Consider the following 14,353-nt stretch of genomic DNA (forward strand, 5'->3'; position numbering starts at 1 on the left):
TTTCTCACGTATGCACAGCGACGACTTGTGCCATGAGGCGATACTGAACGACGAGATGAGCATGGTACGAGTCTGCGAAATGAATCCCCACCGGGTTCTTGCCGCTTGTTGGTAGCGATCGCACTGAAGTTACCCTTTCCCGACGATTGTTTCATCGAACGTACCCTCGTTGCATCTCGCATCTTCCGGGGAGGCTTTTGAAGGTCAGTCCAATGTTCCTGATCTACGATTCCCATCTGTCCCCACGGTGTCCCTTCTTGGCTTCCGCCGAGTGAGAGATAGGTTTCCAACCTGGTTTCAACGCAAGCGGTGGATTTGGAGACTCGGAGCTGACCTCACTGAACGACATCTCCCATCCTCCCACATCTGCACACCGCTCTCAAACTTCCCCCTCTCATACGCAAAAGATTCATAAGAGTTTCCGCCTTTTTTTGATAGTTTTTTTCTCAAAGTTTGAGAAAAGAAGGGTTCCAAAAATTCCGATCCGCCCAGAGGACGTATCGGGGTTCGGATGTAGTTTTCAACTAGCGAACGATCTGAGCTCAGTCGAGACTTCACAGCTGCAAATTTGCTCCCGCGCAAGGATAAAGAGAAAGTGAAGGTTGCCGAGGGGGGCTTCCTTTTATAGGCGCCAGCGCGCGAGTGAACGGACTGTGCCACCCGCAATCAGTCACGTGACCGCAAAACGAAGGTCACGGAAGATTTAGAAGCTTCCCCTCCCGCTTCCCCGCACCAATTTCTGGGTGGCGCAGCCCGACAGCTTTGGATACCAACGCGTTCCCTTACGGAATGCTTATCGCAGCCGGCTGAAACTCCCACGTCACCTGGAGGGGAAAGTGGGACGGAATAACCTGCGCTAATCAAATCAAATAAGGAAGTCATCCGGACGTAACCAGCCGCTAATCCAGCGCACAGTTTGAAATAGGAGATTGATTGCAACCACTCGCGCAATGAATAACGCGATCAGCCCCCTCCTGCTGCTGCTGACATACCCGCATTTGGGAGTGTGTCACAGCGCCCAGCCCAGCCTGCTCCTCCACACTCCCCGTTTCCCACGCCAATATAAAACCCCTTCCGCTTCCTGAGACTTCGCTCATACTCTATACTTGCCCAGAACCGTACCTACCCAGTATTGAAAGAAATCGCTTGAACACTCTACTCAAAACTTCATCTCCATCTCATCGTCACCCGTCAACATGCAAATCTTCGTGAAAACTTTGACCGGAAAGACCATTACGCTCGAAGTCGAGTCCTCGGACACGATCGAGAATGTGAAGTCCAAGATTCAGGATAAGGAGGGAATCCCCCCAGACCAACAACGTCTCATTTTCGCTGGAAAGCAGCTTGAGGATGGACGTACTCTTTCTGGTTAGTTTCTCGCAGGCCTGTCATCGCGTTCTGCAATCCTTGGCATTCCTCCTCATCGCGTGCTGACTGGGACTTTCCCTCCTCTCTTCCTCACTTGCAGACTACAACATTCAGAAAGAGTCTACTCTCCACCTCGTGCTTCGTCTCCGTGGTGGTATGCAGATTTTCGTCAAGACGTTGACCGGCAAGACAATCACGCTCGAGGTCGAGTCTTCGGACACCATTGAGAACGTGAAGTCCAAGATTCAGGACAAGGAGGGTATTCCCCCAGACCAGCAGCGTCTTATCTTTGCCGGAAAGCAGCTTGAGGACGGTCGCACTTTGTCAGGTATGTCTCCTTTATCTTTTTTCCAGGCATTGGTGGTGTTCATTAGCGAGTTACTGATTTTCCGTTTCCCATTCTTTCGCGGTCCAGACTACAACATCCAAAAGGAATCCACACTCCACCTTGTGCTCCGTCTCCGTGGTGGTATGCAGATCTTCGTCAAGACCCTCACGGGGAAGACGATCACTTTGGAGGTCGAATCGTCGGACACTATCGAAAACGTGAAATCCAAGATTCAAGACAAGGAAGGCATTCCGCCAGACCAGCAGCGTCTCATCTTCGCTGGCAAGCAGCTTGAAGACGGCCGGACGTTGTCGGACTACAACATCCAGAAGGAATCCACTCTTCACCTCGTTTTGCGGTTGCGAGGAGGAATGCAAATCTTCGTGAAGACGCTTACCGGAAAGACGATCACCCTGGAGGTGGAATCGTCCGACACCATCGAGAATGTCAAGTCGAAGATCCAAGATAAGGAAGGAATCCCACCAGACCAGCAGCGCCTCATCTTCGCCGGTAAACAGCTGGAGGATGGTCGTACCCTCTCCGATTACAACATCCAGAAAGAGTCGACGCTTCATCTCGTCTTGCGGTTGCGCGGTGGAATGCAAATCTTCGTAAAGACTCTGACGGGCAAGACCATTACTCTGGAAGTAGAGTCCTCCGACACGATCGAGAACGTCAAGTCGAAAATCCAAGACAAAGAGGGCATCCCGCCAGACCAGCAAAGGTTGATTTTCGCTGGCAAACAACTCGAGGATGGGCGCACTCTGTCTGACTACAACATCCAGAAAGAGTCTACGCTCCACCTTGTGCTCCGTCTTCGTGGCGGAAACTAGTGCCCTTGTAGTTCGTCCCCACATTGTACCCCTTTCTGTCCTGTGTATGTTCACGTCTTGCAGCTTGTGGGTCGTTTTTGATTGAGTGGGGCGGGTAAATCGAAGGCGCTTCAAATATATCGAATTTTCTCTGGCAAACATGCGTTCGTTGAAATCAATGGCTCCGGCGAACATCCGAGTCAAAGCCGTTCAATTGTTCCTGGTTTTTTATTGGATCGCATCTCATGAATGTTGACTTCTGGCATCTCATAACTGGAAACTTCTGGCAAATTTACTATTTTGTAGTTCGCGCATATTGGCCTGCCCGCGCGCCTCTGCACGGAGATGAAGCGAGGTCATATCCCCTCCATATGTGCGACTCCGTAATTCACACCTTTCGTTGTTCAGAAGCGAAGACAGAATCTGTAAGATTTCCGCAAACTACATCTGGTTTCGGTAGAGCCGTGCTCATACAACGTTCCTAACTACACGCCTACGCTATATGTGTACCATCCGCCCTTATATGCCCCACATCCAACGCTATCAACGAAAAGATGGCTCCAAAACGGGGTGGTCCAACTTTTACTCGTTGGATGAGCTCGCAAGTTGATGTCACGTGCCAATTGAATGTGGGGCACTTCTGCTCGTTTTTGTGTAAAGATCGGCGTGATCGTTACCCACGAGTCACGGGGATTTGCGCCGACCCAGCGGTATAAGCGAGTCTCCATTGTGCTTGCAAGAAAGCCATGCATGAGTCGTGCGCCAAGATCGACAAGGGGCTAAAGAGAATCATCAATCATTCAAGCAAAGCCATCTCCAAGCCCGCCGCCGCCCCATGTCCCGTCTCCCACAGCAACTTCCTTTCTCCGACAGTGGGATACTTTTTCGCCAAATAAGAGGACAGACACCTTACTGCGGGCTTAGACGCCGACGTTCTAGACTCCGTCAGAAAACGATATTCTCGCTAACCGGCATAAGCGTCATACGTAGGAGTGCCAAGAAATACAATACGTGCGTGGGTTGCCCGCCGCAATGGCGGACTACAAATAGGTCGGGCTGGGAGTTCGTGACCCTATATGAGGTTGAGAGTGAGACGTAAGGCTCGTTGGGGCATTCGGCTGACGAGAGGACAGGACAGGAAGGACTACACGGCATCGCGTAAGCGCCGGCGCGCGTAAGTGTTCGCCACTGCTGAGCATTGCCAAACCAACTACGGCCGCCACTCATTTTGAGCTTTGGCGTCCTTGACGTTCAAACCTCACTCGCCACGATATCCGCGTATCACCCCGATAGGCCAAAGAGGAACAACACGTACAAACGGTTCTTGCGATACTTCCAAAACCTCGATTTTCATTTACATTATGGTTTTCCGCTTCATCCTTGCCCAGGAGCTTGAGAACAAGACAATTCAAAGGGGGAGAAACTATATAATCCGCGGCTAGATCGGCCTTCCTATTTCGCGAATCTCATTCAACTGAGCCCATGCGGCGGCGCTTCACAGGGATACCCGCCTCCCGGTGGATATCGGCCTGCTTCTCAACGATCTCATTCACGTGCGGTGCGACTCGCTTGTGGCCTTGAGAGAATACGGGCATCCCATCACCTTCAGCAGCCGGCGACACCGATGTGGTCCGCTCCGGCACTTTGCTGAGGATATGCGCGGCATGCTGTTGAGCGGATGCAGCAGGCCTCAATATGCCGATGCGACCAGCTTCGCCACGACCGTGCTGGAGCTCCATAGCGTCGCAGCGGCTTTGAAGAGCGACGCACTGCTGTTGTAAAGCGCTCTCGCGAGCGTGCCAGGCTCGTCGCTCGTTCTCGAGCATCGCCATGCGGAGGACGAGCTCGCCATTGGATTGTTCGAGCTTGCGAACTTGGCCCTCGAGATGTTGGATGCGTTGAGCTTTGCGTTCTCGGCAGCGACGTGCGGCCTCTGTTTGCAGAAGGAAGGAAGAAGAAGCATAGAGTTAGCGTGTGAAGGGAACAACAACGACATCAACACAACACACTCCCTCCGTACAACGTACCAGCATTCATCCTCCGCTTATGCGCCAGCTTCTCCTGCTTCGTCCCCGGCTCAGCGTCATTCATAGGCGTAGGTGACGCTGATCGCTTCGCCTCACCTGTCGACGAGTTCAGTATCATGCCAGACAGCCGAGGCGACGTCCTCGAGTCGCTCGGCTCATCGGTCACATCAGAGTCATCGTCATACGTGAAATGACTGCTCAGGCTTCGCCGACGGTTCGAGTCGACCGACTGCCGCCTGTCGTATATGTCGGATGGCCGAAGTTGCTGGTGGTCGTCTTCGCTGGTGGTGATGTGTCCTATGGGCGACTTTCCGGATGGGGCGCCGGGCGTTGCGGTCAAGGCAATCTCTGGTGGGCCAAGCATCCGCTGCTGGTGACTGTTATCATGACCGTCTCCTGGAATCTTCATCGACTCTACCACATGTTGACGTGCTTGGGACGACGACGACGACGACGATAAGTGCGAGTGCGATGCCGGAAAGTACGATTCAGTAGCGTTGACGAGGGATGGAAGAGGCGAATGCGCGCCGACCGTTGGCCGAATCTCCGGCAGCCGGACTCGATCCCATGTCATCGGCAACGGCTCCGGGCCGTATCGCAGCTCAGACAGTCCCGGCAATGGTTGCGTCGCCGTAGAAGGCAACGGATCGATCGCATGGAGCGATGCTTGGGTCTGCAGGTGTGCGGGGGATATGGGCTGCGGTTCCTCTGGCCTTGGTACTGGCGATCTGGTGGAGAGCGATGGTGGGTATGGTGATGATTGATGCAGATGTGATTGATGGTATTGCTGTTGACTATGGTGTGGAGGATGCGTTTCGATCTGAGGAAGACGCTCCGGCTGGTCTGATCCGCTGTTGCGATTCGGCGGAGCGGGGACGGGTGGCGATGGGGTCCTGACGATGTAGGGGAAGGACCCGCCGGATGCCCGTGACGAGTAGGATGACCGAGTCGACGCAGACTGGGGCTCGTCTGCTGCCGGAGGTACCGATGCTCCGAGCTTGGCTGTTCTGATGGGGTTGATGGCTGGCGTCGCAAATTGTCTGCCGGGACTTGTGCCGCGTATCTTTGCTGATGAGCCCGATGCAGCGTGAGTCGACATGTCACCCTCTTTTGCGACGTTGAGCTTGGCGAACTCTGTCGGTATTGGATACGGCAAGTATGGCGGCGCGCCCGGCTCTGGAGATATCAAGGCAGCCATGGCGGTGGAATCCTTTCGATCGGTCATACGGAACGATGTAGGAGCGGTTACATGCATGCTTTGGGAAGGGTCTTGCCGACGACCCTTATGTGGGGCGTTGATTGGAAGCGGGCTGCGACGATACGCAGGCAGGCGACGGCGAGCGATTTTCTGACAAATGTGGCCGTGTGTATGGGATACCTGCACAGGGGTGTCCGCTCACAGAAAGTAAAGATGGTGCCGTAGACGTAGGCAGTCGAGAAGGACGGATCCAGAAAAGTCTAAAACGATGGAGACGAGGTCAGGGCAATCAGGTATATAAGGCATGTGTGCTTTTTCTACCCCTTCTGCACAGCGCTTGAGGCCAGCGAGCGACAAAGAGGGGGACAGAACCGACGCGTTGGCTTGGGAAACCCCTGGTGACGTACCAAGTCCGCCCGAACGATGACGTGGCGTGGGGGTGTGCAGGCTTGCGGCGAGGAGGCGGAAGCTTCCAATTCTTTGATCACTGGATCACGGTTACTGCTGGAATTGCGAAATAAAGACAAGGTGAAAAGGTCACTACCACCCATGCATGCGCAGGGTATCCGTCGGCGAGAGCTGAAGACCTTGCTTACCTTTGCGACGAGGTATTGCAAACGAAAGTAGGCCTGACTCTGACGTGGAAGTGATGATATGCGCGATATCCTTTTTCGACCAGTTGAGATATCTGCGTTGAGCGACGTTGGAGGAACGGGAGAAATCCATGCTGATTAACCAATACCCGAGGACTTGGACGTACGTACGGGTGTGATCAATAGTAATGCATGCCTTGGGTTTTGCTTAGTATTTGATGTGATGAAAGCGGGGGCGGGAAATGAAAGGGCATTCACGTCGCGACTGCTGGGCAGCGCCGTCGTCATCATGTGCATCTATATTCAAAAACGCTAAAAATGATTCGTTCCTTGAGCCTTCTTCCCTCCTCGAACGGAGCCTTCCTTTCCTGCGCCCCGTTTCACGCGGGGCAGTCCGCCTGGCTCATTTGGTCATCACACTCACAAAAACCCACGAGCTAAAAGCCAAAACATGGAAATAGGAGATATCTTGGCTCTTTTTCTTCTTCCATTGGCGATGCCCTTTCGATATGGCATATCTTCGCGAGCGAAATGAGAGACGGGAAGAACTTGGCGTCGGATTCTTGCATGTCTGGCGTGTTCGGATTGTGATGGCATGAGTTTTGTATGAGTTGGGAGGCATGACGTTTTCCCCATCCCCTTACATGTAATGACATCATGCTGCAGGGAGTCGAAGCTTCAGGGAAGCACTCTCAAGTTCAGCACTCAGTCGAGTTTAGAAAGCCAAAACCCGCCTGCAGAGTCACATGGGATGGGGAATGTGCATCCATGTCCGCAAAGCCTCAGACGGTCGATGATTCAGGCGGAGTTGATATGCGAGCGTGCGACTCAAATTGTTGGATATGAAGTAGCAGAAAACGACCATGGCAACCATTGTGCATCCTCACCACACCTGCCACTCCATCTACCCTCTGCATCTGGCCAAATCATCAGTCTTCGCTGACATTCGTCGTGAGTGGTATAGTAAAGTCTTTCCTGAACAGAGGACGCCCTGACGCGAGAGAGGTACCGCCCGATTTCGAGTGTGAAAAGGCTTGGCTAAGCACAATTTCGCGTGGGAGACAGCATGATGACGCATTGACGTCAGACCTTACGTCAATTGTCACGTGCCCGCGCGAGCTCCGATGGGTTTCGACAGCGCGTTCCCCGCGATTATAACGTTGCGGTCGAATTGGTCCAGAAAATCCAGCCGGGGACAACCTGACATTTATTTGGCCAAAATTTCGTACGCCGTTCTTCTACCTACTGTACGTACGGATAAAGCGAAGACGTTACAAGATGAGTAACCGCCGCCCTAACTCCAACCAGGATGGGGACCGCCCACAAGGCCCTAGTCCGAAAAAGCAACGATCCATTGGATCTGGAGGCCCTGTGACATCCGGGCCTCCTCAAACTGTCTTTGGGCAATCCGCCCCCACAACCGACGCAAACGCAAACATTCTCGCCTTGCTACACGGCTTGGATCCGAATGCACGAGAAGCCGTACAAAGGGTGCTGGCATTGCCTGAAACACAACTCAACGCATTAAGGTCGCATTTTGGAACACGCGGTGAGACTGGGATAAACGATGGTGGTCCAGCGCACGGCGATAGGGAAATACCCGATCGCCTGGATGTGCCAGCACCTCCCATAGAGGTGTTCTCACAGGATGCGCCACTCAGAAGCAGCTTCGAAGATTCTATCGCTCAGAGCGCACTAAATGCCCTTCCTATCGTTTCCAACCTCCCGCCGCAAGCTGCTGAATCCCGTCGCTCCATTCTTCACGCTCTGTGGAACTACTTGGAACATCTGCACAACAATCCGACCGAGACGAGATCTTTTGACGTACCCGATCGCCTCAACAGCGACCCTTTTTCTGTGCATAGAAGCATCGTTTTTCACACGAGACGGAACTTTGGCCATGCTGAAGCGCGACGGATGATCGCAGATACCCAAGGGGCGATGCGAAGGCACAACCCGAGCTGCGAAATGTGCCAGCATAGCGCGGCGGCTTGCATCTATTTCACTCTGCTGGATTGTCACCCACAACTACAGCTATACAACGCCAGCGTCTTCCAGCAGGCCCTGGCAGATCTCCCATACGATGTGCATCAGGAAGAGGCGGTCACTGCGGATCCGGACAGCCCCTTGCTGATCAACGCAGGGTATGTGTAATCTTCATTTCGGATTAAACCTCTGGCATGCTCATTCAAGCCCGCTAAGGTAGACCTGGTACGGGAAAGACAGCTACTCTTGTTGGGCGGGTCCGTTATCTCTTGGGACACGGTACCCCGGCGCACAAGCTGATCATCATCACATTCACAAGAAACGCCGCGGAAACGCTGGTCGAGCGATGCAACACCTTGAATGATGGGGTCGTGAAGTGTTCTTTTCCTTTTGCTCGCACGATCGACTCCTTGGCACGTCTGTTCTGCGAGCTCTTTGTGCGAAGCGGGTCCCCACAATTGCTCTCCGACACCGAATATGCGGACTTGGTTGCTTCCAAAATGTTGGGCGACGATGCTCATGAGCAGGAAAGTAAAAGATTCCTTTCGGCATTACAGACCTATTATCGCACGACCTATTGCGACCCGGAGCTGCAACCGAGACTAGCGGAGTTAAGTCAGATTCACCACACTCTGTGGGAAGAAGGGTATTGCAGCCACAGAGTTCGGCTGATATCGGCCGTCAAGAAATTGGAAAGCTCTCCAATTCTTGCCGAACACTTCAGACTTCGATACTACTTCCTGGTCGATGAGTACCAAGACGTCGATCTATGGCAAGAAGCGTTTATTATACGATTAGCGCTCGGTCAATACGCTTTCCAAGCCCCGGCGGACGTTCCAGAGCCTTGGCGAAGAATCACCGTAGTCGGAGATGACGATCAAAGCATCTATCTCTTCAGGGGCGCTGAACCTGAGATTCTTCATCGATTCCGGAGCCATTTTCCGCAGGGGAGGCGGGAGGTGACGTTGACGTCCAATTATCGGACGCTGCAGCGTATCATTGATTTCAATGCAGGTGTGGCGGGACTTTTGAGTGCAAGGCTGAAACCACCGGACACACGGTTTATATCGCAAGTGCCGAGTGGTGTGAGGAGATTCTCTTGCGACGTCATTGGGATGTGTATGGAGACTACGGTAAGGCAGGAACTGTCATTGAACACACGCAGGATGAAAACACTGATCCATACTCGATTTAACAGCTTGATGAGGCTGTGAATCATACGGCGCTGACCATCTCGAGGCTCGTAGTCGGCGAAGCAGTCGATCCCTCAACCATTGGCATTTTCGCCTACCGGAATGATGAAACTGCCCGCATTTCGCAAATCATCACGGAGGAGAAGGCTTTTGATCCGAGCGCCATTCTCATATCCACCATTCACGGCGCTAAAGGCCTAGAACGCGAGCACGTCTTTGTCATTCTCGCCATCAGGAAGGGAAAAGTCTGCGCGGACGATGAGGAACGAAGGCGTGTCTACGTAGCATTAACCCGAGCCAAATTCACACTGCACGTGGTTCTCTATGGACAGTGCGGGGTCGGTTGGACGGACTTGATGTCGGGATTCTGTGGAAGCACATATGGATTTTACGAGCCGAGATGCATAGTACATAACGTGGAAGAGGAAGAGGAGCACAATAGCGATACAGACACCGGTGTTGTGGATCCCTCAGTTCGACGGCGGGAGATCATCAGTCAGGATTCAGACAGGACCACTTTGGGTGTGCCGTCCCAACAATCTTCTTTTCCACCGTCAATGCCGTCCCACCCAGGGCTTTCATCAGGCCAGGAGGCCTTCTCTTCGTACTCACCAACCCCGCAAGCTCCCGCCATTCTCTCGGTTTCATGGGATACGGGCATACCTCTCCCGACACCTACGCATTTCCTCTCGGCAACGAAGCTGTCAAGCTACTTCGTTATGCATTGCCCGCGGTTACTACACCGAATGGCACTACCTCGGGGCGCCGGGGCGCCGGACACCAATACGGAAGACTCGGCGTTGTCCAAACTTCTGATGCAGAGTGGCGATGCATGGGAAGCACGGATCGTCAATAGCCTCGGGTCATCAGGCAAGCTTGCCTCCAGCCAACAACGGATATCCTCGGACACCGAACTCGTAACGTTATTGAAAAACGTCCCCGATGGCCATTATGTGTATGAGCCAACCATCAAGGTCTCTCCTGAAGTAAATCTCGCCATCGGTCTGCTATGGCCAGATTCTGCTGTTCACCCGAGCATCAATGTGATCAAGCCGGATTTCTTGCTTGTTAATCGGTATGAAGCGAAAGTCATTGTTCAAATTATTGATGCCAAGTTTAGCACAAGCACGAAATCATATCAGGTAGTGTTACTATTTCCTTCGGCAGTTTCGAAAGAAAAATATTGCGCGCAGACTAATTTGCGCCTATTCTGTATGTTGTAGAGGATACAAGTGGCGATTTATGCGCTGATTCTGGAGACACTCTTTGCGAGAGCCCATGTTTCCAATATCGCTATTCACCATCAGGGCGTCATCTGGCTTCCAGGAGCTCAGGATAGGGAGGCAATCCCTCCCCAACCCGCACCGCCGGAGGTTATGGGTGAACGAAAGCCTTTCGAACTCCGTGGTGTCATCGCGGGTCTTCAGGCGTTCCTACAGAACAAGTTACCTTACATACTCTCGAATCGAGGAGAACAAGATTTCCACATCGCGCTGGAGTGTCGAAAATGTGCTCATCTACAGGGATGCATGAGCGAAGCGGCAGCGAAAAACGACGTTTCCTTGGTTCCGGCTATAGGCCGCGAACAGAAGAGCAGACTCGCTGCAGAAGGGATTCGTGATATTGAATCGTTGTGCACCGGAAAAGGCAACCATATACTTGACAACGCAGACATCAGGGTTGGTGCTTGCAAGCGAACTGTGATGCACACGAACATTTCTCACTCGGAATTGCTTTGTAGGCTCGCTCCGTGCAGTTAAGACGACCAGTGCTTTTGGGACGCCCGTCTCTCCGTGTCCCGAAATCCGAAAGCCAAACGCTCATTTTGACTTTACGACAAGACCCGCTGACACGGAAAGTTTGCATGTTCGGATTTGTGCATTACATCGACAATGTAAAGCAGATTCAGCGAGGATATGTCGAAGACACCACCGCAAATGTACAGAGCTTTATAGGACGCGTCGGGCATATCATGCTGGGTACCTCTCAAAACAAGAATAGCTTGCAAATCTGGGTGGGAGAGCGGAGCGAACTCAGGATATTGGGGGACCTCCTCATCTCCGTTCTGTCAGAACCGAATCTGGATCGGAACGTCCGGAAAGCGACAGAGGCAGTCTTACGAGGTTCTATAGTCAATGCTGCAGTTGCCGCGTCGCTAGATCGGCACTCTGATCCTACTCTGGCGCCCTGCGCATTAAGCATCGTAAGCGAGGTGCAGGCTGTCATTGCACTGCCTATTGCTTCCACCACTGTTCGACAACTTGCCAGAATCTTTGAACGGCCGGCTCAGGATGACTGGTCATCTACTGCTGCAATCTTCGCTGATGGCGATGAGGACGACATTTTTTTGGAACTACACAGGGCCCGTGCTCATTTGCTATTGAAAGATCCCGACTTTCTGGATTTGATGAAGGCGAAGATCCAACGCCAACTGGATGATTCGCGCATGGTTCTGCTAAGGTTCCGGGAATGGACTGCAGGTTGGCTGAAGTGCGAACCTCGTCCTTTCAAATTCGCGGAAAAGCTTCGAATCAAGAATCCTATTTTGTCTCAGCTCGCTTACTTGCGACTTGTGGAAGCCGTGGATGCTTGCGAACAGCTGGCCTTCGACAGAATTGCCGATCCGGTCCCGATGATCATTGTACCAATTGAAAGCATTAAGGACACAAGAGTCTTTAAGTTTAAAAGCGCCGGAGACGTCGCCCACGAGCGAATCTCACACGAGACCGCCAATATTTTTAACCAGTATCTCATATGCCGAGAGGACGCCAGAAATGAGATGGGGAAAATCCGGGATCTCGAAATTCTGGAACTAGTAAGTCCTGCGCAGTTCAACATGGCACACCGGCATTCGCCGGTGCGAGCTGCGATGGTCCAGCTTTCAGACAACACAGATGGCTCGCTCCTCATCGACTTCGCAACGAACGTCGGCGACTTCATTCGATGTGATAACGTTTCCCGGTATGTTGCTTTCCCGCGATACATGAACGCAACGCTCCGGAAGGGGATTTCGCACTTGAAGACTGTGGACGAGCAGTTCAACAAATTGACCCAGATTGGAAGGAACCCGGTCGAGCCGCTGGTTTGTAAACTGATCAAAGGGGAAGCTATCGTTTCACGCCCCGCCGATTTCAATCGTTGGTGGCCGCTGGATGCCGACAATAGCTTGCATACAGGGGACGCGAAGCGATTTCCTCTCTCCCCGCACCACCGCTCCATCATTCAAGCAATCGAAAACAACCCCGTACAACTCATAGTCGGCCCTCCCGGCACTGGCAAAAGCTTCTTTCTTGCTGCACTGTTGCTTGCTCGTCTACATACTGCCCGCACCGGTAATCACTCTCGCAACCAGATTCTGCTCCTCACCGCTTGGACACACAGCGCTGTCGATACCGTCATTGAAAAAATGATGGAGCATACCACGAGCTATATAGACCGCAAACAAATCGTGCGGTTGTCGGACAAGCCGAATCCGGACAACCCGCATATCACGTACACATCGCCAAAATCCTCTCATTTGCAAAATGTAATCAAGGACTTGAAACATGTTGTCATCTGTGGAACTATTTGGCAACTAGCAAAAGTCAAAGAAGTCTTGCCCTCCGTCACTCAAGCCGACCGCATGCTTTGCATTGAGGAATGCTCTCTGATGCCTATCATTGAGACATCCGTCGCTCTGTCGCTCATGGTTCCCAACCCACCTAGAGGATCAATTGTTATGATCGGGGATCACCTTCAAATCGGCACGCTGAATAAGGGACAGGGAGGACCTGACGATGAGAGGAATGATTTGAATGACTCGCTTTTCAATCGGTTGGTCAACGCCAATCAACCCCGGCCAGTGAGTCTGGTGGCCACTTGGCGATTGAATAAGGTTGCAGCGAGTATTTTGCGGCGGTTCGTCGGCTACAACGGGTATGCTCCAGCCAATTTGGAAGTCGGCCGACAAAATCTCGGGCAACTCCTCGACACGGTGCAAGCGCGCGCTGAGGTTGCGAACTACGCGCTGTCAAAACTCTTACACTCGGTCTTTGATCCTGCAAAACCGATTGTCCTCATTGTTCTGAGGTGGGAATGCTGTTCATCTCCTTATTCATCATGTATGCTACTGACATTTAAGTCTCCAGGGATAGTGAAAAAAGCGGAATACTACCGCATATAGAAATAATGCTAGCAACCTATTTGACGGAACAGCTTCATATGTTCACACGTTCAGGCGATCGTCCGCTTGACATCCTGCACATGGTAACCCACCATCGGAAGCGGATCCTTTTACAACTCGCCCTATCGCAGTACTGCAACTTCCCACACCAACCAGTTGTTACGATTCACAAAAGCCAAGGAAAGGAATCAGATGTCGGCATAATTCTATACGCAACCGCCAGCGAGTACGACACGACGGCTGAGGCGCAATATCTATACGACCGGACGTTGATGAACGTCGCGCTTAGTCGGGCAAGGCGAAAGACGGTGATGATCGTGTCCGATTCGCTGTTACAATGTTTGACGGTAGTGGGCAACGACAACGCCATAGAAGGCTTTCAGCTGCTACATGGTCTGTCACGAGAGACGCAGATGCGGCGTACGCACGTCGAAGTCGAATCGAAAGTGCTGGAAGAGCTATTTGCCAATGGCCTCCCGTAACTTTTTACACAGCCACATATACCCCAGTAACAGTATTTCTTTGAGACATCTAATGAAGGAGTTTCTGCCTAACAGCAGCACATTAAGCTTGCTCAGGCAGAAGTGTCGGTAAAATTCTATACGCAACCGCCAGCGAGTACGACACGAGACAGACCATGTAGCAGCTGAAAATATGGGGAGCCATCCGGGTCATAAATACCCGCT

The 14,353-nt window shown here is 52.4% G+C and overlaps 3 protein-coding genes across 3 annotated transcripts; 2 read left to right on the plus strand and 1 right to left on the minus strand.

The window, feature by feature from the left end:
* The first annotated feature begins 1,311 nt into the window (after positions 1 to 1,311).
* Positions 1,312 to 2,641, plus strand: EV422DRAFT_16666 (polyubiquitin). Its single transcript, XM_053065052.1, has one exon. It carries the CDS (start codon positions 1,525 to 1,527, stop codon positions 2,527 to 2,529), a length of 1,005 nt encoding a protein of 334 aa, XP_052930143.1. The 5' UTR covers positions 1,312 to 1,524; the 3' UTR covers positions 2,530 to 2,641.
* A 1,213-nt stretch (positions 2,642 to 3,854) lies between these two features.
* Positions 3,855 to 5,930, minus strand: EV422DRAFT_16722 (uncharacterized protein). Its single transcript, XM_053065058.1, has 2 exons — positions 4,536 to 5,930; positions 3,855 to 4,441 (listed from the first exon to the last, which is right to left on the minus strand). The coding sequence occupies exons 1-2, from the start codon at positions 5,788 to 5,790 to the stop codon at positions 3,975 to 3,977; spliced, it is 1,722 nt and encodes a 573-aa protein (XP_052930144.1). The 5' UTR covers positions 5,791 to 5,930; the 3' UTR covers positions 3,855 to 3,974.
* Positions 5,931 to 7,526: 1,596 nt separating this feature from the next.
* On the plus strand, positions 7,527 to 14,284 carry EV422DRAFT_511837 (P-loop containing nucleoside triphosphate hydrolase protein). Its single transcript, XM_053069045.1, has 6 exons — positions 7,527 to 8,470; positions 8,533 to 9,445; positions 9,511 to 10,647; positions 10,729 to 11,184; positions 11,247 to 13,573; positions 13,633 to 14,284. Exons 1-6 carry the CDS (start codon positions 7,605 to 7,607, stop codon positions 14,147 to 14,149), a joined length of 6,216 nt encoding a protein of 2,071 aa, XP_052930145.1. The 5' UTR covers positions 7,527 to 7,604; the 3' UTR covers positions 14,150 to 14,284.
* The last annotated feature ends 69 nt before the right edge of the window (positions 14,285 to 14,353 follow it).

Source organism: Fimicolochytrium jonesii, assembly GCF_025526975.1.
Source record: "Fimicolochytrium jonesii strain JEL569 chromosome Unknown EV422scaffold_1, whole genome shotgun sequence".
Lineage (NCBI taxonomy): Eukaryota > Fungi > Chytridiomycota > Chytridiomycetes > Spizellomycetales > Powellomycetaceae > Fimicolochytrium > Fimicolochytrium jonesii.